The 24441-nt window shown below is 42.1% G+C and overlaps 2 protein-coding genes across 5 annotated transcripts in view; one reads left to right on the top strand and one right to left on the bottom strand.

Moving 5' to 3' along the window:
* Positions 1-4879, top strand: part of TAF11 (TATA-box binding protein associated factor 11) — a 10726-nt gene extending 5847 nt beyond the window's left edge. The window contains exons 3-6 of one of the 3 annotated variants that reach the window (XM_025381792.1): positions 2308-2395; positions 2622-2718; positions 2936-3046; positions 3962-4046. In XM_025381792.1, the coding sequence (XP_025237577.1) occupies positions 2308-2395; positions 2622-2718; positions 2936-3033 (283 nt within the window). In that variant the 3' untranslated portion in view covers positions 3034-3046; positions 3962-4046. Of the gene's footprint in view, positions 1-2307; positions 2396-2621; positions 2719-2935; positions 3047-3961 lie in introns of all 3 variants that reach the window. The other 2 variants (XM_025381791.1, XM_025381793.1) reach the window with 2 other exon arrangements.
* Positions 4880-5144: 265 nt separating this feature from the next.
* UHRF1BP1 (UHRF1 binding protein 1) overlaps positions 5145-24441 on the bottom strand; it is an 82031-nt gene continuing 62734 nt past the window's right edge. The window contains exons 15-21 of one of the 2 annotated variants that reach the window (XM_025381789.1): positions 18462-18658; positions 15267-15421; positions 15030-15180; positions 11540-11802; positions 10965-11073; positions 10728-10834; positions 5145-10340 (exon numbers count right to left, since the gene is read on the bottom strand). In XM_025381789.1, the coding sequence (XP_025237574.1) occupies positions 10215-10340; positions 10728-10834; positions 10965-11073; positions 11540-11802; positions 15030-15180; positions 15267-15421; positions 18462-18658 (1108 nt within the window). In that variant the 3' untranslated portion in view covers positions 5145-10214. The remainder of the gene's footprint in view (positions 10341-10727; positions 10835-10964; positions 11074-11539; positions 11803-15029; positions 15181-15266; positions 15422-18461; positions 18659-24441) is intronic. The other variant, XM_025381790.1, reaches the window with a different exon arrangement.

Genomic DNA, 24441 nt, shown 5'->3' with positions numbered 1-24441 from the left:
TGTGCCTGGCTTTTTTTTAAAATTTTTTTTTTTTTTTTTTTGAGACGGAGTTTCGCTCTCATTGCTCAGGCTGGAGTGTAGTGGCAGGATCTCTGCTCACTGCAACCTCCACCTTCCGGTTTCAAGCGATTCTCCTGCCTCAGCCTCCCAGATAGCTGGGACTACAGGTGCCCGCCACCATGCCTGGCTAATTTTTGTATTTTTAGTAGAGACAGGGTTTCACCATGTTGGCCAGGCTGGTCTCGAACTCGAGACCTCGTGATCCGCCCGCCTCGGCCTCCCAAAGTGCTGGGATTACAGGCCAAAAAATTTTTTTTCAAACAATTATGTTACAGCATAGAAAATATAAATAGATAAAAAGATGTCCGGGAGCGGTGGCTCACACCTGTAATCCCAGCACTTTGGGAGGCTGAGGTGTGGGCGGATCACCTGAGGTCAGGAGTTTGAGACCAGCCTGGCCAAGATGGTGAAACCCCATCTCTCCTAAAATTACAAAAAATTAGCCAGGCGTTGTGGTGGGTGCCTGTAGTCCCAGCTACTCGGGAGGCTGAGGTAGGAGAATCACTTGAACCCAGGAGGCAGAGGTTGCAATGAGCCAAGATTGCACTACTGCACTCCAGCCTGGGCAATAGAGCCAGACACTGTCTCAAAAATAAATAAATAAAAGTAAATAGATAAGAAGAAAAAAGAATCACCTTACCACAGAGATATATCCTGCTTATGTTAAAAGTTTCAAGATAGTTTCTATACATATATATCTATGAATTGTTTTTTTCACAAATGTCAAATACTGTTTCATAACCTATTTTTCACATTAGATATGATGAATGTTTTCCATGTCACTAATTATACATCTAGGTCATAGTTTTCTTTTTTTTTTTTTGAGGCGGAGTCTCGCTCTGTCGCCCAGGCTGGAGTGCAGTGGCATGATCTCAGCTCACTGCAAGCTCCGCCTCCCGGGTTCACGCCATTCTCCTGCCTTAGCCTCCCGGGTAGCTGGGACTACAGGCGCCCGCCATCACGCCTGGCTAATTTTTTTTTTTTTTTTTGTATTTTTAGTAGAGATGGGGTTTCACTGTGTTAGCCAGGATGGTCTCGATCTCCTGACCTCGTGGTCCACCTACCTCAGCCTCCCAAAGTGCTGGGATTACAGGCTTGAGCCACCGCGCCCTGCCTAGGTCGTAGTTTTCTTAAAAATAGAAATAGCTTTATGACATTTTCTGATTGTAAAAAGTAGTATGCGCTCATTGCAAATAATTCAGAGAATACAGAAAAATAGAAAAAATTACCCATAAACTCACCAGGCAGAGTTCACTCTAAGTATATAGTTGGGTATAGTGTTTGGGTATGTACCTTTTCAAAGTTTTTTTAGATGTTTGATATGTATAGCTAAATATTTTCATGTCAGTAAATATGCTCATAAATCATAATTTTTAATGGCTACAATCGAATCACATTATGTTGTTGAACTATAATTTAACCAATCCCTGTAGTGGTTCTGGTTGGGTATTTGTACTTTTGACATTATGATGAGGATCTTTGGACATATCTTTGCATACTTGTCCATTACTTCCTAAGATAAACTCCTAGAGGTATAATTGCTAATTCAAATAGTATAAACATTTTCAAAGGCTTTTCATATGTATTTCCAAATTTCTCTCCAAAAAGGTGTTCCAGTTCACTCTGCCAGCATGTGTGAGTTTGTGTCCCATATTCTAATACCATTCTTTTTTTAATAGTGGTCTGATTTATGAAAAATGTTATCTATGAAAATAATATTTCCTTAGTTAATAATGTTGTTTCCCCCATGTTGGTTGACCATTGGTATTTTTGTAAATTTCCTGTTCATATACTTTGTTCATTTTCAAAAATTGATATGGCCCCTTTATTCGTTTGAAAGAATTATACATTAGGCGTATTACCTGTTTCCACATATTTTGCAGATATTTCTCCTAAATCTGTTAATCTTGAAAACTACTGGTTTGATCATAAATTTGTATATTAAACACCATCAGTGTGAAATTCAGTAAGGTAGAGTCTAATGCTGAAAACACAGTCTGTATAGTATGATACAGTGACCCAATGTTGTTCTTTTTGTTAACAGGTAAGAAAAGAAGTTTTTATTTTATGTTTTCTCAAATTCCTTTGGAGTAGAAGTATTTTATCTTCATTCCTCAAGGCACCAAGCCTAATGCTATTGACCCCTTAACAATTCATTTTTGAATTGTCTGAGACGTTTATTGACTTAATAATTATCTTTAGTATTCATTCTTACAAGTTAACTTAGTTACCTGGATCTTTGTTTAGAATCCTGGTTTCTTCTTTTTCTGAGGAGCAGCTGAACCGTTATGAAATGTATCGCCGCTCAGCTTTCCCTAAGGCAGCCATCAAAAGGGTAAGGATAGACCACCACACTTCATCTCCATCATGTTTTAGAACTGAACCCAAGGGCCATGTCCATTGGCATTTGAAGTGAGGTGTTAGACAAGTCAGTGGATTATTTAGGTGGGGGAAAAAAATGCACCTCAGTTATCTTACCTTTTTCTGTGAATTATTTGGTACTGTGTTCCAAAGCCAGTCTTTGACTATTGTAGTCACGGAGTCTTTCTCCTTCTTTCAAGCTGATCCAGTCCATCACTGGCACCTCTGTGTCTCAGAATGTTGTTATTGCTATGTCTGGTATTTCCAAGGTTTTCGTCGGGGAGGTGGTAGAAGAAGGTGAGTAGTGTTGGTTACAAATACTGTGGTGGTCTTATTTTTAAGAATATCTATACAAAGGAGCTTATTAAAGCACCTGTGGGAGTTCTCATTTGCATTTGAAGTTGAGCAAGTGGGGAGCCCTGTATTCAGGAGAAATGACCATTATTCCTTGCAAGTTTCAGTAACAGATGGCAAGGAACCATCTGGGACTCCCCTCCCTGATTCCTTTCCTCAGCCCAGGGTGACAGAAGTAGACTTTGTATTTTCTGCAGTGGACTTTGCTCATTTCTGCTGCCAAAAGTAAAGATACAAGAAAAGCAATCACAGGGCTGACCTGTGTGGGACGGTGAGTTGTCCCTAATGTTGTGATCCCTGGGAACTGCCTGCCCCCTTTATTGAGTAAAAAGCCTGGCTGTTTCCCATTGCTACTCTGACTGGTGAAATCTTTTTTTTTTTTAATTTATTTTTTTAAGCAGGAGATAGATACTTTTAAATTATTATTATTTTTTGAGACAGGGTCTCACTCTGTCGCCCAGGCTGGAGTGCAGTGGCGTGATCTTTATTTTTTCTTTTAATATTTTTTATGTTTCCTTTTACAAATCACAAATTTAGATGGTGTACAAAATGAGATGGTAACAGTGGTGTGACCATAGCTCACTACCACCTCAAACTCCTAGGCTCAAAGGATCCTCCTGCTTCAGCCTCCCAAGTAGCTGGGACCGTAGGCATGCACTACCACACCTGGCTAATTTTTATTTTTACATAGTTATGAGACAGGGTCTCACTCTGTCACCCAGGCTAGAGTGCCTTGATCATGCGATCACAGCTTACTGCAACAGTGAGCTCCTAGGCTCGGGTGATTCTCCTGCCTCAGCCTGAGTAGTTGAGACCACAGGTGTGCACCACCACCCCTGGCTAATTTTTAAATTTTTTTGTAGAGACAAGGTTTTGCCATGTTGCCCAGGTTGGTCTCAAACTCCTGGGCTCAAGCAATCCTCCTACCTTGGCCTCCCTAACTGCTGGGATTACAGACATGAGCCACAGCATATGGCCTATAGGAAATACATTTTAAACTGTTGTCTATGATAAAGCCTGTTATGAGATGTTATACTAAAAAAAATCTTCTCTTAAAAAGGAAAAATGTTTTGGTTTATTTCCTTAGCAAGCTTAAGAAAAGTTAACGAGAATTACAGGACTCAAAAGGATTATGTGATAAGTAAATTATTGTATGATAATCAGACTTTCTCCTTACCCTGTTTAGCACTGGATGTATGTGAGAAGTGGGGAGAAATGCCACCACTACAACCCAAACATATGAGGGAAGCTGTTAGAAGGTTAAAGTCAAAGGGACAGATCCCTAACTCGAAGCACAAAAAAATCATCTTCTTCTAGACCAAAGTCTAGAAAGGCCTGTATTACTGATGGAAGAAGTATTGGTTCCAGACTTCCTAGAAGACTGTCTGCACTGGTGCTTTAGTATCTCAGGCCTCCAAGGATTCCATGATGATTTTAACATCTTTCTCAAAACTCTGATATTTGTCACACCTAGAAAGTATGTAGCCTGATACTTGCCTTGACTAAATTTTGGGACCTCTTGGGGCATTTTGAAGTATTTAACTGTCTTGGCTAGTTGGAAGAAGATGTATGGGCCGTAGGCATCTTCTGGACAGAACTGCTTTCAGAGAGAAAACCTTTCCAAGAGAGTTTTGTTTTGTTTTGTTTGAGATAGGGTCTTGCTCTGTCACCTAGGTTGGAGTTCAGTGGCATGACTACAGCCTTGAATTCCTGGACTTAAGTGACCCTCCTGCCTCAGTCTCCTGAGTAGCTAAGACTGCAGGCACGCACTACTGTGCCCAGCTAACTTATTTTTTTATGGAGATGGGGTCTTGCTTTGTTGCCCAGGCTGGTCGTGAACTCCTGGCTTCAAGCAATCCTCCTGCCTCAGCCTCCTAAAGTGTCCAGGGCTTTAATGGTTTCACATTGAAGTCTGAAGTTGCTAAGACTCAGGTTGTTTCTTACATCTGATTTTAAGTAGATGAAACAACCAGAAACTTACTTGTGATACTCTGCCATGAAGGATGCGGCGATGGCAGGAATAACGGAATAATTGGTGCTTGTAAACATTTAAGATTCTCCTGTGGATTCTGGTGAGTGATCATTAAACTGTTTTCCAACTTGCCCTAGGTGTATTCATTTTCTGTCTAGCTGGTTGGAATGGGAAGTTGATCATTCTTTTTTGGTGTTCCAATACAACTGGTTTTGGCTATTTTGTGGAAATTTGAGCCCTTTTTCTAGTAGAACCATTAAAATTTTATCTCATAAAAGAGTACTTCAAGCACTGTTAAAAACAGTGTAATAATCTTCTTCCCCTAAGAGTGAAACGAAAATAAACAATATAAAAGCCCATATATTTCAGATTCTTATCAACAGATACACGACAACCATTATGGTTTAATACATTTAATTTGTTTTTTCAGGTGGTTCACAGAACCAGTACACTCAAGGTTTGACTAGATATTGCAACATTAATATTTCCCAATACTGACCAGGATTCTAGTTCATCAGATACATTCTCATTGTTTTCCTCAAATAGAGGTGAATGAAGTGACCTTTTCTGACAGTGATTAGCAGTAATAAGGCTACGATATGTAATTGGCAATCCCCAAGAATTCTTTCCTCTCTACCATTCAGTGTCATAGGGAGAAGGATTTTGAAGCTGTTCTCTTGTGAAGCTTTCCTGAGCATGTCTTAGTAAAGATTCTAATTCTGTTTAGCACCCTCAGTGGGGGAAGCAGAATTAGATACTAAAAGTGTCTTACATTAAAACCCATGGCTTTAAACATGTACTTAGCCAATGGAGAAGACACTTCAGTGGGGCATTCCACAAAGAAATGCTTTAAGACTCAGGCTACATCTTGAACAAAAATTAATAAACAAAAAAGATACTCTCTCAGCTCTAACAGGAATTTTTTTAGAAGTCGTAGGAACTGTATCTATGGCAGTTAGAGATACTGAATAAGGCTGAAACTTAATAAATACAATTGAGGAAGATCAAATCCCAAGTCTGGCCACTTAGCAAAGCCTCACTGTTAAAGGTTATCCAGGAGTGTTTCCCCTTGTGCCATGGGGAAATAATCCCCATTCAATAGCCACTACCTATACCTACCCAGAGGTGCACGGGAATACTCCTATTCTGACAGAAGGTAGGGGAGCAACTAGGTAAAGGCCTTAGTCTCTTGAAAGGATAGTGCTTCACACCAGATTCTCTCCGAAACCCTTAGTAATGACTATGACAAATCATGAGGCAATGACACACACACCTTTTACTGTTCTCAAATCACAAGATGTCATCGAACTAACTTGTGTACCAAAAGTTCAGTTGTTTTCATAGTTTTATGATCTTACTATAACTGATTTCAGAAGTTTAGGCAAATATTAAATAAGAGAGAAAAAAAAAGCGAGGGTAAAGGTTTGGAATGAAAAGTTCCCATATTACTATGGCAATATTTCAAACTACCTTCTTTCCACTACCACCCATCCCCCAACCCCTGTTTACCACTAAGGGGAAAGTAATCTGAGTTACATGGAAGCATTTAAGTTACAGGGGTATGTGAGGGGTGGTGGTTATCCCTTGTATATTCCATACACGGGAGCCATTCCTTTCAGAACCATAAAAAGCAGACATAAAGGTTGAGGCCCATGGCAAAATGAGGTTCAGATGAAATATATGGTAAAGAACAGCCATCATGTGAATAGAACCCACCTGTTTTATATCAGGAAAACCAGGTTAATTATTCCAGTGAGTTGAAAACACAATTTGGGATTGATAGCCTTCCTTGCAGCCCAGTTAAAGAAAAGATTTAAACTCTAGTCCATACACACTAAAGCATATCCCCAGCACATGCATGTAAACAGGAAATGTAGACATCACAGATAATACATAGTTGTAAATGCTTCACAGCTGAATTGGTAATGTGCAGTGGCTGAAGTCTTTGAGGGACAGTGGTGCTCTCTCTCCAAACATTTTCTTGAGGTATTATTTCTTGTTCCAAGTCTTGTAGCTCTAAGGCAGAAATCATAAGCAGTCCAAAAGGGCTGACACTGCTTTTTCCTTGCATATTTTCCTTTATACTTATCCTGAGGACTACCACCACTTCACATTTCTTCATTATGAACAGGAACATGAAATTAGGCAAGCTGATTTTTACTAAAATCCCATGGGATAATAACCCCTATCACATTTCCTGAGGGAGAATTTCAAGACACAATGGCCAAAGCTGCCACATAAGGAAAGCCAGAAATTCTAAGACTCCATTTGTCACATGGACAAGAGCTCTGGACTCCTTTAGAGAGCCAGAGACGTAACTGAGCTCCAGCCATTAAGAGGTTGGCCTTGGTACTTAACTGGATATGTTTTTACTCCCTGCCCACAAGCACAAGTGTAGGTAAAAGTATACCAAGAAATGCCTATTTGACATTTTCTTTGCATGGAGGGATGCCAGAGGTATATGCTGGGTGAGGGGAGGAAAGGATAAGAGAATCAGAATATGATTTTAAACCAATTCAAGTGAGCCTAAGATGGAATAATTATATTTTCCAGCTACCAGATCTCCTTCCTCCCACTTCAAGAACATTAGAGATGCCATACTTAAGACCAGTGATCCATTCAGATCAACATTCTGCCTTTGAAAGAGGCACTAAGGAGTAGTTTGTCGAGGGACACAGTTACCCTCTCAGTTGTATATTACCAAGTAGCCCTACTTTTCTCTAATTCCTTGTAGAAGGCTGTCATGCAAGGATTCCTCATAAACCTGCACCCATGTATAGTGTCTGCTGGCATCACTTCTTAGACAATGAGCTCCTTACATTTCTGATTTGCTATGAGAAGTGCTTTCTTTACTAAGGCTATGAGATAGAGCCCTAGAGCTAGTAGTACAGGCCCAGGTCCTTGCTCTCGATTGGATATTTAATCTAACTCCCCTCTGCTTTCATCTTTGCAGGATAGAGTCTATATTTTAAAGATGTGTCCTCATATGGATATACCTCCACCCCCTGATAATTTTGGCTGTTCTCTGGACCTTTCCTCCCTTCGTCATGTATCTTGTAAATAAGGTCACTAGAAACACAGATAATTCGATCAAGACATATCCATGGTTTTGTATAAAGCTCTGTTCTCTGTTATCTCCAAAAGCCCTTCCTGATGATGCCCACAGGGCAATTACGCTTTTGGCCACAGCAGCATGTTGATCTCTCCTCCCCCTCAGCAATGCTTCAGTTTCTTCCCTGAGTTCTAACAGTGTTCAGGTATATCAGTTGATAATTCTTCCATAAATACATTTCCTTATGTTATGTTGAACCTCACCTGTCAGTTTTCTGAGTATTCTCAGCCCTGCTTATTGTAACCCTTCTGTGGTTTTGTGTTTTTTTGTTTGTTTGTTTGTTTTGAGATGGAGTCTCACTGTTGCCAGGCTGGAGTATAGTGGCGCAATCTCGGCTCACTGCAACCTCTGCCTCCCAGGTTCAAGTGATTCTCCTGCTTCAGCCTCTCGAGTAGCTGGAACTACAGGCACCTGCCACCACGCCCAGCTAATTTTTGTATTTTTAGTGGAGACGGGGTTTCACCATGTTGGCCAGGATGGTCTCGATCTCCTGAATTTGTGATCTCCCCGCCTCGGCCTCCCAAAGTGCTGGGATTACAGACATGAGCCACCGCGCACAGCTGGCTTTGTGTTTTTTAAACCTCTTCTAGTCTACCTTTCACTGCCTGGAAGTAGTGACATTTGATTTCACTGTAAAATCCTACTTTTAGGTCATTTATAAGAATTTTAAATAAGGTTGAACCAAGCATCAAGCCTTAGGTAACTTCCCATTAGCATTTTCTCCAGAAAGATGTTTCTTTGTTCCTAAGTGTCTATTTCTTAAGCATGAAAAATTCCCACCATCCCATAGTAACTGGTGTTTCAAAAATTGCCTTAGTAAAGAAACTTAACAAAAGTCTGAATTGGGTCCTGTTCCTTGGTGAATACATTTTTTCTTTCTAGTCAAATGAAGTGTTGAGAGTGGGGAAGGAACAAAGAAATCTAAGATTGGTTGTGATCAATTGGTTGTAAACACCACTGCAATTACATGTTTCTTTTTATCCTCATCAAACTAGAGTATGCAAGTCAAGCTTAATTTCCCATAAAAGAAACCTTTTCACTTTTCCTTCAATATGGAAAGGTGAATGGTCAAGACTTCAGCAACATCACTAAATTACTATTTCACCATCTTGCCAAGTAAAGGTAAGTTAACTGATCAACGTCTGTCCAATCAACACAGCTTCAAGTGTATCACAGGGCAGTATAAATGAAGGGATAGAATTGGAGAAGAATTCAAAGGAAAGAAAGAGGGTAATAGCTATTTTATAGGGCAGGGGGCAAAACCTAGCTGGGATGAAGGATTTTTGTTTTTTTACTTGAGTCAAAATACATGATTTTTAAAAGCCACAGTGATGGAGGGAAGTGAGAGGCAACAGGTTGAGTTGTTTATGTAAAAGTTTAAAACACATTTTTAGCTCCCAGACCACCAAGTGCTGAGGAGAGAACTGGTAAGGTCACAGAGCTGGGAAAGCAGATGTGCCAAGGACCCCAGGGAGACAGAAGAGCCACTCAGCACAGCTGGGGAAGACAAGCAGGACTCCAGGTGGACAACAGGGGGCTCAGAAGCAAGCTCCCCCACTGACCCCTGGCATAGCATGCCACCAACCGAGCTCAGAGTCAGAAATTTTTTCTTGATTTAAATTTCAAATAAGTTGTATTACAGAGGGGAAAGATTAAATGACTGAGCCACTACTGTTGTTTACTTTCTACCATAGCATCACAATGATGAAAGTATAACAGAAAGGAAGCTTAACCTGGAAAAGTCTGATTGTGTTATCAGCCAAATTGATATAGGCTTGGTTCCTTTTCCCAAAAAGGCAGAGTCCAGGTCTCCCTTATTCTTGGATCTCTCCTGCCCCCTTCCCCCACACTCCTCTGCTGGGCTATTTCCTGTTCCACTCCACTACCATGGCCAAAGCTCAGGCCAAGGACTTTTCAGGTCTGCTATGGGAAGCTCTGGGACATGGAATCTTTGGTGGCTCTGTGGGTGACCGAAGAGGTGGGTACTTTTGCTTGTTCACACAGGCTTGTGAAGGAAGCAAATGTCCCTGCCATGAAACCATGAGGTGAAATGGCCCTACAGTGTTGAGAAGATTCCACCTAGTACACAGAGGGCCAAAAGGCTTCATACAGGCAAGACATGATGCTTGTGCCACACACAGGGCAAGCCCCAGTTTCCTGGGATACAGTCATGCTTTGCCCTTGTCCTCCATCCAAGTAAGAACAGCCAGCGGAAAGCACAAGTGAAGTGCGTGCTCCCCAGTCCCTCTGGCATCCGTAGTGACTTATTCAGCACTGGACAGTGCCCTCTGTCCTAGGTGGTGCTACTGCTGGTGATAGCCTCTCTCCTTGGCACAGATGGCTGAGCCACTGGTTTCAGAGCTCAAAGAAGGGGTTATATTTCCTAATCTCCTGAAGAAGTTTTTCTTTATCCTGGTTGGCATTGGCCAATGCTTGTTTAGTTTCTATAAGTTCTTTTTGTAGGATAGGCAGTTCTTTCACCTGAGGAACAATAAGTAGTTCACAGTTACATATGGTAATACCATCTTGCAACATCAGCCAGTAAAGGGAACAGGGAGAAGGAGTTCAAGGAGAAAAATCCACAAGTTAGGTCAATGATCAAGATGACCATATATTTTCTAAGAGCTTGATTCCCTCTTCATAGTTCATTGGCAGGTGCAGTATGTCCTCAGCAACCATTTCTCTCCAGCTCCTGACATTTACTCTCTAGTCAGCACTTCTAGAAGCCGCTGCTAGATGACAGGGACCCAAAATACCCACATGCAGGCAGCACATGCAACCTTCTTGCCCCCCAACCCCGAGTTTTACCAGCTTTGCAAATGTACCCCCCAAGGGTTATGGGTAGGTACTGTTCTGTTAGGTCCTCACCTGCTGTTCAAAAACGTCTCCTGTGGGCATCAAAAACACCTGTTCTTTTGGGGGCTGTCTCTTCTCACTTTTAAGTACTTCAGCTGATGGTCTGTCCTGAGCAGCAGCTAGAGAAAACAAGTAAAGGTTCTAAGTGACAAACTGCTGCCAACTCCCAAACAGTTCCTAGGTGTCACCTATTCACTTTTAGGAGAAAAAAGAGGCAGAGAAACCAACAGGCTGACAAGCCTGACTCACCGCCTATGTGGAACACACCATCATCACTCCTCTTCAGCACAACATGTTCCATGGCCAGAGTGATGGGGATGGGGCCTGGAGATGTTGGATAGATGGGGGGGATATCATCCTGCAGGAAAGAGGGAAACCACATGATGCCCCCCACCAGCTCAGAGCAATTTAACACAACCCATGCTCCCATCATTCAGCTCGAAACAGCTTTATGCCAGTTTCTCCATACATTCTTGGAAGGTTTAAGAGGCATAGCAGATTCTCCTGTCTAGAGATGGTGAACTGAGGATCAGATAACCTGATGGCTTCCACGTGGTAATGCTGCATGTCAAAGACAGGGTTAGCGTTACAGAAAAGGTCTCCTCACCTGAACCCTGGCTTTTCTGATAGCAACACACATTTACGTACCACTATAACACTGACAGAGAATGCAAATGTGTATCAGTATTTCCTCACTTGATCCTCATCATATTTTACAGTGAAAAGGGAAGAGGTTAACAGGTGTCACTGCTTCCTTGCTTGACAAAGTCCAGGGCAAAAACCAGTGCGCCCTTACACTGGCAAAAACCAAAGGTTCCTCACACCTTTAGGGTGATGCTGGAGTTCAGAAGCTCAATCTGCATGGGGACTACCACCGGGATCTCCTCATCCTCCAAGAAGGGCCCCAGGCCATTGAGCACCGAAGTGAGCAGCTCGAGGTCACAGCCATGAAGCAATAAATGTAGGAAGCCATTTTGTGAGGCCAGGGGGGAACGAACGGCCGCTCCAGGCCCCACCTCAAAGCGAAGGCCCACAGCTGGCCTGATGTAGCCAGTCTTCAAAGCTGAGGATTCCTGAAAGCAGGTACCTTTGCGAAGAAAGACAAGAAAGACGACTAATTAACTGCCAGGGAGTCTTCTAAGCACTTTATACACCAATATTCATAATAACCCTATGTCAAAGGAATATCATCATTTTCATCTGACTGAACTAAGTCACAAAGAATAACTTGCCCATAATTACATAATTAGTAAGTAGCAAGGAGACGATCTGAACCCAGGCAGTCTGACTGCTAAGTCCATGGGCTTAGATACTTTGCTATAATGCCTTGCAAAGTGCAAGAGAGATTAAGGACTGGCCTTGTTATGAATGTGAAGCAGTGGGCTAATGGCCAAGGAAAAGCTCTTAAAACATAGGACCCCCAAACTCTACTAAATTTGAATGTCTCCTCCTTTCTCTAAGTCTTCGTTTTCTCATCTGTCCCTCATAAAGCAAAGCAGGATCTATGCTAATCTCTCCAAAACTCCAAACAGAACAATCTCAGGTGTAGTCAAGGATCTTGTGGAACAACTTACATATTTATGGAACTGCAAATTGGTGCAAACATTTTGCAAAACAATTTGGTATTATCTAGTAAAGTTGAAGTTGTGCCTACCCTAATGATCTAGAAATTATACTGTCAGAAATACAACCCCGGGGAAACTCTCAAACATATATTCCAAGAGACATGTACAAGGATGTTCACAGCAACCCTATTTGAAATTGGAAAAAAAAAACAAAACAAAACTAGAAACAACCCAAATGTCTGTCCAGAATAGAATAAAAAAGTAAACAGGATAATGGGTACAGGGATATTTTGGGGGTGATGGAAATGTTCTAAAATTGGGTTGTGGTGATGGTTACACAATTATAAAACTGTACACTTAAAATGAGTGAATTTTATTCTATGCAAATTATACTTCAATAAAGCTGTTTTCAAAAAGCAAACTGTGCTATGCACAGTGGCTCATGCCTATAATCCTAAGACTTTGGGAGGCTGAGGCGGGTGGATCACTTGAGTTCAAGAGTTCAAGACTATCCTGGGCAACATGGTGAAACTCGTCTAAAAATACAAAAACAATAAGTCAGGCGTGGTGGCGGGCGCCTGTAGTCCCAGCTACTGAGGAGGCTGAGGCACGAGAATCACTTGAACCTGGGAGGCGAAGGTTGCAGTGAACTGAGATCACAACCACTGCACTCCAGCCTGGGCAACCCAGTGAGACTCTGCTTCAAAAAAAAAAAAAAAAAAAAAAAGTGTACGTATACAATAACATTATATAGTAATGAAAAATGAATGAATTATAGCTAACTCAACAACCTAGAGGAATTTACAGAGTATCACGTTACTTGAAAGACGCAAATCACAAAAATAGTACAATCTATTATTCCATTCAGAAAAATACGAAAAAAGCTAAATAATACATTAATATAAACAAGCGTACAAATTATAAAGTAAAGCAAGATAACAATGAATACAAATTCAGGATAGTGATTACCTATGACAGGTGATGGACAGAAGGAGGTTCAGGAGAGGGACTCCCAGAGACTTCAAAGGTAATGGTACTGTTGTATTATATTAATTAAACTAGGTGGTGGGGCCAGGCATGGTGGCTCAGGCCTGTAATTCCAGCACTTTGGGAGGCTGAGGTGGATGGATCACTTGAGGCTGGGAGTTTGAGACCAGCCTGGTCAACACGGTAAAACCCCATCTCTACTGAAAATACAAAAATTAGCTGGGTGTGGTGGTGCGTGCCTGTATTCCCAGCTACTCAGGAGGCTGAGGCAGGAGAATTGCCTGAACTCGGGAGGCAAATGTTGCAGTGTATCGAATTTGTGCCACTGCACTCCAGCCTGGGCAACAGAGCAAGACTGTGTCTCACAAAAAATTTTAAAACAATAAAACAAACTAGGTGGTGGGTACACGGGTTCACTGTATTGTTATTATTTTATGCCTTACATATATCTTATAAGTGTTCTTCAGTATCTACTCAATATTTTAATTTTTTTTAAAGAGGCAGGGTCTCACTCTGTTCCCAGGCTAGAGTGCAGTGGTGCAATTATAGCTCACCGTAGTCTCAAACTTCTAGACTCAAGTGATCCACTCACCTCAGCCTCCCAAGCAGCTAGAACTATAGGCATGCACCGCCACGCCCAGCTAATTTTATTTTTTTTTAAAGACAGAGTCTCGCTCTCTCACCCAGGCTGGAGTGCAGTGACGCAATCTCGGCTCACTGCAACCTCCGCCTCCCAAGTAGCTGGGATTATAGGTGCCTGCCACCACGCCCAGCTAATTTTTTTGTATTTTAATAGAGACGGGGTTTCACCATGTTGGCCAGGGTGGTTTCAAATTCCTGACCTCAAGTGATCCACCTGCCTCAGCCTCCCAAAGTGCTAGGATTACAGGTGTGAGCCACCATGCCGGGCCTGTATTTTTTGTAGAGATGAGGTCTTGCTATGTTGCTCAGGCTGGTTTCCCGCCTCAGCTTCCCAGTGTGCTGGGATTACAGGCATGAGCCACCATGCCCAGCCTAAAAAACATACATACATATATGTATATATATATATATATTTTTTTTTTTTTTTTTTTTGAGACAGAGTTTCACTCTTGTCACCCAGGCTGCAATGCAATGGCACGATCTCAGCTCACTACAACCTCCACCTCCCGGGTTCAAGCAATTCTCCTGCCTCAGCCTCCCAAGTAGCTAGAATTACAGGCGCCCACCACCACGTCCAGCTAATTTTTATATTTTAGTAAAGACAGTGTTTCACCATGTTGGCCAGGATGGTCTCAAACTCCTGACCTCAGGTGGTCCACCCACCTCAGCCTCCCAAAGTGCTGGGATTACAGGCATGAGCCACCATACCCAGCCAATAATTTTTAAATGAAGTAGGTAACATAAGCCCAGATTTTTCCTGTCATCTTTTATAAATGATAATTCACATCAAAGGACTGAATCTGAATGACAGAAGTTCCCTGATCAGATAGTTTTATGTTAAGAGATACACAAATGAAGTGGATGCTGTCCTCATGTATAAGCTCTAGGAGTACCTGGAAGTGAAGATGGAGACTAGCACAGTGAATGCAAAGCCCCAGAAAGCTCTGAGAGGCTCCTTGCAAAAAAGGCTTCAGTGGAGTTTTTCCTCCCCCAGTGGCTGCTGGAGAGAACTTGGCACTAGTAGAGTGGCTGCCCTTAGAGCCCAGTGACAAGTACAAGTTAAACTGTGGCTGTCCTAGACAAGTCCCACGATCCGTCATGGAATGACCACCATCCTTACCTGGGCACTGTCCACGCAGGAACTGCCAGAGTCCCACGGTGCCCAGCTGCTGGAGGGTCAGTTCCTCTGCTTGCAGGGCCACAGTCAAGTCCTCACCACGTACCTCAATCCCAAAAGACACCTCGTTCACCTTCAGGACGACGACTGAGACCTATCAAAGGAGATTCTCTTAGTTTTAAGTCCCAAGCTCCCAGCCCAGAGCCTACCCTCTGCAGAGAAGAAAGCAGAGCAGCTGACCGGGTGAAAGATGAGGTCTTCTCCACTGGGTGAAACTGAACTGTTGGCTGCTGGTGACCCCTGGCCATAATTATTCACAAGAGGACTCCCTTGAACACCAGCATTATCTGGGACATTTGAAAGAGATCCTGGTGGAACAGATTCTGGACCAGACTCTGCATGAAAAAGAGGACAAATGAGTTCAAAAGTCGAAATATTCTGTTCAAATCCAACCTCTACAAATAATGACAATTGTAAAAATAAAACAAAATATTTATGGCATTCATGAGACAACTAGAAATTTGAGGACTAACTAGATATTTGATGAATTTATGAATTACTGTTAATTTTTTAAAGTGTAATGACATTTGGTCCCATTTTTAAGTCTGTAAACAGAAGCAACCCAAGCGTCCTTCCATGGATGCAAGGATAAGCCATGTGGTATGTAAATAAATACAATGGAACACTATTGAGCCTTAAAAAGGAAGGAAATTCTGAAACACGCTACAAAATAGAAGAACCTTGAGGATATTATACTAAGTGGAATAAGCCAGTGATAAAAGGACAAACACTGCATGATTCCATTTATATGAGGTACCTAAAGTAGTCAAATTTATAAAAGAAAGTAGAATCATGGTTGCCAAGGGCTGGGGGGAGGGGAAATGAGGAGTTACTGTTTCATGAGTACAGTGTTTGTTTTGCAAGATGAAAAACATCCTGGAGATAGACAGTAGTAATGATTGTACAACAGTCAGAATGCACTTAATGTCACTGAACTATCCGCTTAAAAATGGTTAGGATGGCAAATTTCATATGTATTTTACCACAATTTAAAAGAATTTAAGTCTGCATTTTCTAGCAATGTATAACTATTTATGGACAAAAGCATATGTTTGGGATTTGCTTCAAAATAACATGGGATGAAGGAAAGTGGGCAGTAGTGTATATGGAACAAAAATGGCCATGAGTTTGTTTTTTTTTTTTTTTTTTGAGATGGAGTAGTCTCGTTCTGTCGCCCAGGGGAGTGCAATGGTGTGATCTCGGCTCACTACAACCTCCACTTCCTGGTTCAAGCAATTCTCCCACCTCAGCCTTCCAAGTAGCTGGGATTACAGGCGCGCACCACCATCCCTGGCTAATTTTTGTATTTTTAGTAGAGATGGAGTTTCACCATGTTGGCCAGGCTGGTCTCAAACTCCTGACCTCAAGTGATCCGCCCGCCTTGGCCTCCCAAAGCGCTGGGATTACATGTGTGAGGCACCGTGCTGGCCTTTTCTTTCCTTTCAGACTGGATGCTTCCCAAGGCAGAAATCCAGTCTCAAGTTTAATTGCTGTCTAAGGTGAATATATAAGAACCCTAGGAGATTTTTCAGAACTTTAATGTGATTAATTTCAGAATTAGGTTTCACCTCAAGTGATCCGCCCACCTAGGCCTCCCAAAATGCTGGGATTACAGGCGTGAGCCACTGCACCGGGCCTGCCATGAGTTCTTAGTTTCAAAGCTAGGTAATGGGTGTATAAGGGTTCATTATTTGATTCTGTCTACTTTTGTATATAGACACGAAATCTTCCATAAGAAGTTAAAAATAGTAACAAAACAAACATAACCAGTATACAAAACAAAAATAGTAACAAAATACCACCCGGCTTAAGAAACAGTGCATTCTCTTAAATTAAAACCACAGTGAAATATTAACTCACTCCTGTCAGAATTGCTACTCTCAAAAAGATTAAAGATAACAAGTGTTGGCAAGGATGTAGAGAAAAGGAAACCCTAGCACCCTGTTGGTGGAAATGTAAATTAATATGGGCATTACGGAAAACAGTATGGAGGGTCCTCAAAGCTAAAAATAGAGTTACCATATCCACTTTGGGGTATATATCCAAGGAATATGAAAAAAAAGTATATCAAAGAACTATCTCCACTCCTGTGTTTACTACATTATTCACAATAGCCAAGTTATGGGATCAACTTATGTGTTCATCAACCAATGAACAGATAAAGAAAATGTGGTATGAATACACAATGGAATACTATTCAGCCTTATGAGAGGGAAATCCTGTCATTTGTGATAATAGCTGAATCTGGAGGACGGACAATATGCTAAATGAGATAAGCCAGGCACTGAAAGACAGAAACAGCATGTGCTCCCTTATACATAGAATGTAAAACAACTGTACTCATCAAAGCAGAGAGCAGGATGATGCTTAACAGAGGCTGAAAAGGGAAATGGGAGGGGATAGGAGGAAATGTTAGTGAAAGTATAATGTTTCAGTTAAACAGGAGAAATAAATGGTAAGTATTTGAGGTGGCAGAGATGTTAATTAGTTTGGCTCAAAAATCCCACACTGTATGTGTGTGTGTATATATCATAGGATCGCTTAGTATTAATACCACACAGATACAATTATAATTTGTCAATATAAAATAAATAAATAAATAGGACATCCTTTCTTTTTTTGAGATGGAGTCTCGCTGTCACCCAGGCTGGAGTGCAATGGCACAATCTTGGCTCACTGCATCCTCCACCTCCCTGGTTCAAGTAATTCTCCTGCCTCAGCCTCCCGAGTAGCTGAGATTACAAGCACCTGCTGCCATGCCCAGCTAATTTTTGTATTTTTAGTACAGACGGGGTTTTTACCATGTTGGCTAGACTAGTCTCCTGACCTCAAGTGATCCACCCGCCCGGCCTCCCAAAGTGCTAGGATTACAGGTGTGAGCCACCGTGCCCAGCCTAGATACTCTTAAGGGATCATTTCATAAGTTTCTATTTCAATAAACTGAAAGAACCAGTATAACATATAAAGGTAATTCCTAAAAGTTTCTCATTTTATTAATAGATAAAAAGCTCCTATTTTCCAGTGACAACACAGGCCAAAAAAAAAAAAAAGACTATAAACACATTCACACCACTGATACCAACCATGAAACTAATCCTGACTTAGCTATACGGCTGTAAGACTAGTACTCTCTCCTTTGGTTTGAATCTCTTTCTGTGATAAAAAGTCAGTTATTAACCAATCACCTAGAAACGTGGAATTAAAACCAAACCCACAAATCCACTAAAATTTCTTTTTCTCTCTTTTTTGTCTTGGTTAAGAAAATGTCTACATTATCATCTCTCAGCTCCTCTTTAACCCTGCCAGTCTGATACAGGCAGCAGAGATAACCCTTTCTGGAATTCTGCAACTTTGCCTGGCTCTGCTCCCACATACCAGACTCCAAGAGCATCACAAAGCTATCACTGCCATCACTGTCCACTGAAATCCGGTCTTCAGGGCCACTGCTATCCAATGAGACACCATCAAATGACTGTTGGGATACTGTCCTCTTCATGGAGAAAAATCGGAGTCGTGCAGCACCTCCACTCACTGGGGCTGCCACCCCCTCATCTGTCTTGGCCATGGGCTCCCTGTTTAAAAAAACAAAAACAAAAACAAAAACCACAAATGTGGCTTTGGAGACATGTTTGTTCCCATCCACTTACAATACCCATCCCTTTCAGCTCAGACAACTGGATAAAGTTCCCAATATTGGCAACATGCAACTTTGACATCACCTATTACTGGTTGTAAAGAGATCAAGTCATTTTTCAATCACTGGCCTTTCTGAATCTTTTTATTCCAACATTGCTAACTGCATAGACAGCACTCTCATATCAACATTAATGTCAAGGTTGCCGGGCGCGGTGGCTCAAGCCTGTAATCCCAGCACTTTGGGAGGCCGAGATGGGCGGATCACGAGGTCAGGAGATCGAAACCATCCTTGCTAACCCGGTGAAACCCCGTCTCTACTAAAAAATACAAAAAAAAACTAGCCGGGCGAGGTGGCGGGTGCCTGTAGTCCCAGCTGCTCAGGAGGCTGAGGCAGCAGAATGGCGTGAACCCGGGAGGCGGAGCTTGCAGTGAGCTGAGATCCGGCCACTGCACACCAGCCTGGGCGACAGAGCGAGACTCCGTCTCAAAAAAAAAAAAAAAAATGTCAAGGTTATTCAAGGTCATCCCAGACTCAGAAGAGATCAGCTACCGACTGCTCTGGTGCTGATAAATGGCACCTGAAGCCACCTGCATTCATTCCATAAGTATTTAGTTGCTTCTGTATGTAAGGCACTATACTAGGCACTAGGCAGGAGTGGGAGATGGATCAATTGATGAGTAAGACATTCCCAGTTCTAGACAACATCAAAGAGGAAAAAGGACAAGGAGAAGAGGATCACGAGTGGCTTCGTGGTAGGAGATAACATTTGAGGTGGTCCTTGAAGGATTGTGAAAGTGAGAAGAGGGTATCCTATAGACAAGAAATGGCATAAACAAAGGCATAGAGCCAGAAACAAAAAGAGAATGGTAAGAATAATAGCTCTGCCCAGCTGAAGCATAGGTTTTGTCAGGGAGAGCAATGGAAGATAAAGTTAAAAAGGCATTAACACAGTGAAAAGCAACCTTTAAGGACCTTTTAATACCAACCTTCCACTTTACAGATGAAGAAACTGTCCCAAGTTCATAGTTAAAGGTAGAATTAAGAAAAACTCAGGCCGGGCACAGTGACTCACGCCTATAATCCCAGCACTTTGGGAGGCCAAGGCAGGCAGATGGCTTGAATCCAGGAGTTCGAGACCAGCCTGGGCAACATGGCAAAACCCTGTCTCTACAAAAAATACAAAGATTAGCCAGGCATGGTGGTGCGCGCCTGTAGTCCCAGCTACTGGGGGCTGAGGTGAGAGGATCACCTGAGCCTGGGAGGTCAAGGCAGCAGTGAGCTGAGATCACACCACTGCACTCCAGCGTGGGTGACATAGTGAGACTCTGTCTCAAAAATAAAAGACTCAAGTGTCCTCACTTCACATTAAGTGATTTTTCACTTTACCACAAGAGTGGCAGCCAAATTATAGAAAACCTTGAATAAAAAATTATTTATGGCCGGGCGCGGTGGCTCAAGCCTGTAATCCCAGCACTTTGGGAGGCCGAGACGGGCGGATCACGAGGTCAGGAGATCGAGACCATCCTGGCTAACAGGGTGAAACCCCGTCTCTATTAAGAAATACAAAAAACTAGCCGGGCGAGGTGGCGGGCGCCTGTAGTCCCAGCTACTCGGGAGGCTGAGGCCGGAGAATGGCGTGAACCCGGGAGGCGGAGCTTGCAGTGAGCTGAGATCCGGCCACTGCACTCCAGCCTGGGCGACAGAGCGAGACTCCGTCTCAAAAAAAAAAAAAAAAAAATTATTTATTAAAATGCTTTGAAAACTATAAATTGCTATATGGATGTATCATAATAATTGATTATGCCATACTTAAGAAGTTCAAACTAAATTCAGGGGGTATGAGGGAAAAGCATGAAGGTTTTGGAGTAGGGAAATAACAAGATTATACCTGTTTTAGGATGTTTGGCCTGACTTTTTCAAAAAAGCTGGAGAGGAAAAGACTTTTAGCAAGTAATGGATGTCTCATAAAATAAAATAAAATACCACCAATATAGAAATCAACCATACTTTTTATACACTAAAAAGTCTTCATGTGGGAACAGACATGGAAAACTGATGTGAGATTCCCTAGAGCAGTGCTCTCAAAGTGTGGTCCTGGCAGGAGCATCAGAATCAATGGGGAACGTGTTAGAAATGCAAATTCTTGGGCCCAGTGAGGTGGCTCATTCCTGTAATCCCAGCACTTTGGGAGGCCAAGGCCGGCAGGTCACCTGAGGTCAAGAGATCGAGACCATCCTGGCAAACATAGTAAAACCCCGTCTCTACTAACAATACAAAAATTAGCTGGGCGTGGTGGCACACACCTGTAGTCCCAGCTACTCGGGAGGCTGAGGCAGGAGAATTGTTTGAACCCAAGAGGCGGAGGTTGCAGTGAGCCAAGAATACACCACTGCACTCCAGCCTGGGCAACAGAGTGAGACCTCGTATCAAAAAAAAGAAAAAAAATGCAAATTATCAGGCCCCATCTCATTCCATGAATGAGAAATAGGGCTCAGCAAACTATGTTTTTGGTTTTTTTTTGAGACGGAGTCTCACTCTGTCACCCAGGCTGGAGTGCAGTGGCACGATCTCAGCTCACTGCAACCTCCGCCTCCTGGGTTCAAGCGATTCTCCTGCCTCAGCCTCCAGAGTAGCTGGGACTACAGGTGCATGCCACCACACCCAGTTAATTTTTTGTATTTTTAGTACAGAAGGGGTTTCACCGTGTTAGCCAGGATGGTTTCCATCTCCTGACCTCATGATCCACCTGCCTTGGACTTCCAAAGTGCTGGGATTACAGGCATGAGCCACCGTGCCCAGCCACTATGCTTTAACAAACCCTCCAGGGGATTCTGACAGAGAAACTATTAAAAAGCACAGACTGTTACAAACCTGAAAGTTTGGCAAATGCATCAACAACTTTAAAAATGTAGCATTTGACCCAATAATTTCACTTTTTGGTTTTTATTTTATTTATTTACTTATTTATTTGTTTTTGAGACGGAGTCTCGCTGTCGCCCAGGCTGGAATGCAGTGGTGCGATCTCGGCCCACTGCAAGCTCCGCCTCCCAGGTTCACACCATTCTCCTGCCTCAGCCTCCCGAGTAGCTGGACTACAGGCACCCACCACCACACCCAGCTAATTTTTTATATTTTCAGTAGAGACGGGGTTCCACTGTATTAACCAGGATGGTCTCGATCTCCTGGCCTCATGATCTGCCTGCGTTGGCCTCCCAAAGTGCTGGGATTACAAGCGTGAGCCACTGCACCCAGCCACATTTTGGTTTTTATTCTAAAGAAAGATTTAGATATGTAAAATATTCACAAAGATTAATGTTCACAAAAATAAGGACATTTCATACAGCATTGGTTCTACCTGAGAAAAATGGGAAACAGACGAAATGACTCCCCAGATAGAGTATTAGATCAATAAATTATGATATATCAATTTACTAGGATATAATGGAGCAATTGAAAATCATGTATTCAGCCAGGGGAAGTGGCTTATGCTTATACCCCTAGCGCTTCGGGAAGCCCAGGTGGGAGAGTCGCTTGCACCAAAGAGTTCAAGACCAGCCTGTGCAACATGGTGAAACCACATCTCTAAAAATAAAAATAAAAATCATGTGTTCATGTGCCTAATGAATGGGAAAATATCACAATAAAACATTGAGTGAATAAAGCAACAGGTAACATTGTAGAAATAATCCTATTGTTGTAAAAACAGTATTTGTGGATATTATATGCATAACCATCCACAAGTGTACACATGAATGCAGAAATACAAAGACTGGAAGAAAATACACTCAAATGTAAATAGTGGTTATCTGTGGATTGTTACAAGTGGTTTTTATATTTTCTTCTTTACTCTCTTATTTCCTGCATTGTCAACGCGATAAACACAAACCATTTTTATAATTAAAAAAATTAAAATTATAGCCCAGGCACGGTGGCTCACACCTGTAATCCCAGCATTTTGGGAGGCTGAGGTGGGTGAATCGCTTGAGCCCAGGAGTTTGAGACTAGCCTGGGCAATATGGCAAAACTCCATCTCTACCAAAAATACAAAAATTAGCTGGGCATGGTGGCACATGCTTGTGGTCCCAGCTACTCAGGAGGCTGAGGCAGGAGGATCACTTGAACCTGGGAGATCGTGGCTGCAGTGAGCAGAGATCGCAACACTGGGCAACAGAATGAGACCTTTCTCAAAAAAAAAAAAAATTAAAAATTAAAATTATGACAAAAGTGGTCAGAATATGGACAGCCTAGTCCTGTGGATTTTTTACACCTACAGGATAAAAGGAAGAGAGCAGTCAAGGAAAAAGAAGACTCCTTCAGAGAAGTGAGAGTAACTGGGTGGGGTTACAAATGCTCAGAATGAACGAACTGATAGGAGAAGGGGGACTGAGGAAAAGGCCACAGGCTTGGGCAGTTAGGAAGTTGCTGTTGATGTTTTAAAAGGGCTCATTTCACACAGCTTTCTTTTCTCTTTTTCACCTCTGCTCTTTTTCCATCTCCCTTACTTGTCTCCATTTAGAAAAGGCAGCACATTGGGTGATTAGGAGTGCAGGCTTTTAATCCGTGTCCCACCACTCACAAGTTGTGTGATCCTGAGCCTCAGTTTCCTCATCTGTGAGATGGGGAGTGATATTAATACTAACTTTATAGGGCTATTATAAAAATCCAGTGGACCAATATTATAAGTACTTAGGACTGTGTCTTGTCAGGTACAGAAGGCACTCAGTAAATGCTGATTAGTTTTTTTTTTTTTTTTTTTTTTTTTTAAATTCAACCCTTGAAGTTTTCCTCTCCTTCCTCCTTGCTGTCTGTCCTAGCAGGTACTAGCTCACCCATAGGCATTACTTAGAGACCCACTTAAGATAATTCACTTAGACAAAAGCTCTAAATGCACTGGTTTTCATACCATGGTCTCTAAACCACAAAGTGTTCCAGGAAAGACTTCCCTTAGACTCAATTATCTTTCCTAAAACCACGAGGCACCCATGGGAAAATCCATACTTTTCCACTCTTCTCACTGTGCATTTCTGTGTTTTTCTGTTTACTCCCTACTCTATCTCTGGTGCTTAACACAGAGCCCAGCACACAGAAAGGGCTCAAAAGATATTTGTTGAATGAATGAAATTCTTCCTTCTCTATTACTGTGGCAGACACTGATAAGGTACTAGAAAAACAAGTCCAAAGCCACAGCTTTTCTATTTACAAGATATAGGATATCTATAAGCTTATCTTCTCTAAAGCCTCAGTTTTCTCAGCTATAAATTGGGGATACAAATGTCTAAGGCCACCTTACCCAGCTGCTGTGGGGATCAAATCAAACAAAAAAATTACATGAAAGCCCACTGAAAATAATATACATATGCCAGTATTATTATTCTGATATAGCATATTTGTATCGATAATAGTGAAGCAAGTTGAGTACAGTGGCACGTGTCTATAATCCCAGCTACTCAGGAAGCCAAGGCAGGAGGATTGCGGAGCCCAGCAGTTCAAGACCAGCCTGGCTAATACAGTAAGGCGCGTCTTGAGGGGAAAGAAAAGTGAATCAGTGAAAAAGGAGATAATCTGATTCTAAGAAGCAATAAATATTGACTTGAAAACTGCCCATTAAATAGGCCATTCTATGCATTCTCCTGGACTGTAAGGTACTTCCCAATCTAGAAATGCATACAGTAAGAGGCCTTAAATCCAATGATTAGAACTAGGAGAAGGAGATGGAAT

Source organism: Theropithecus gelada, chromosome 4, assembly GCF_003255815.1.
Source record: "Theropithecus gelada isolate Dixy chromosome 4, Tgel_1.0, whole genome shotgun sequence".
NCBI classification, from domain to species: domain Eukaryota; kingdom Metazoa; phylum Chordata; class Mammalia; order Primates; family Cercopithecidae; genus Theropithecus; species Theropithecus gelada.
This window is presented reverse-complemented; position numbering and strand designations above follow the sequence as displayed.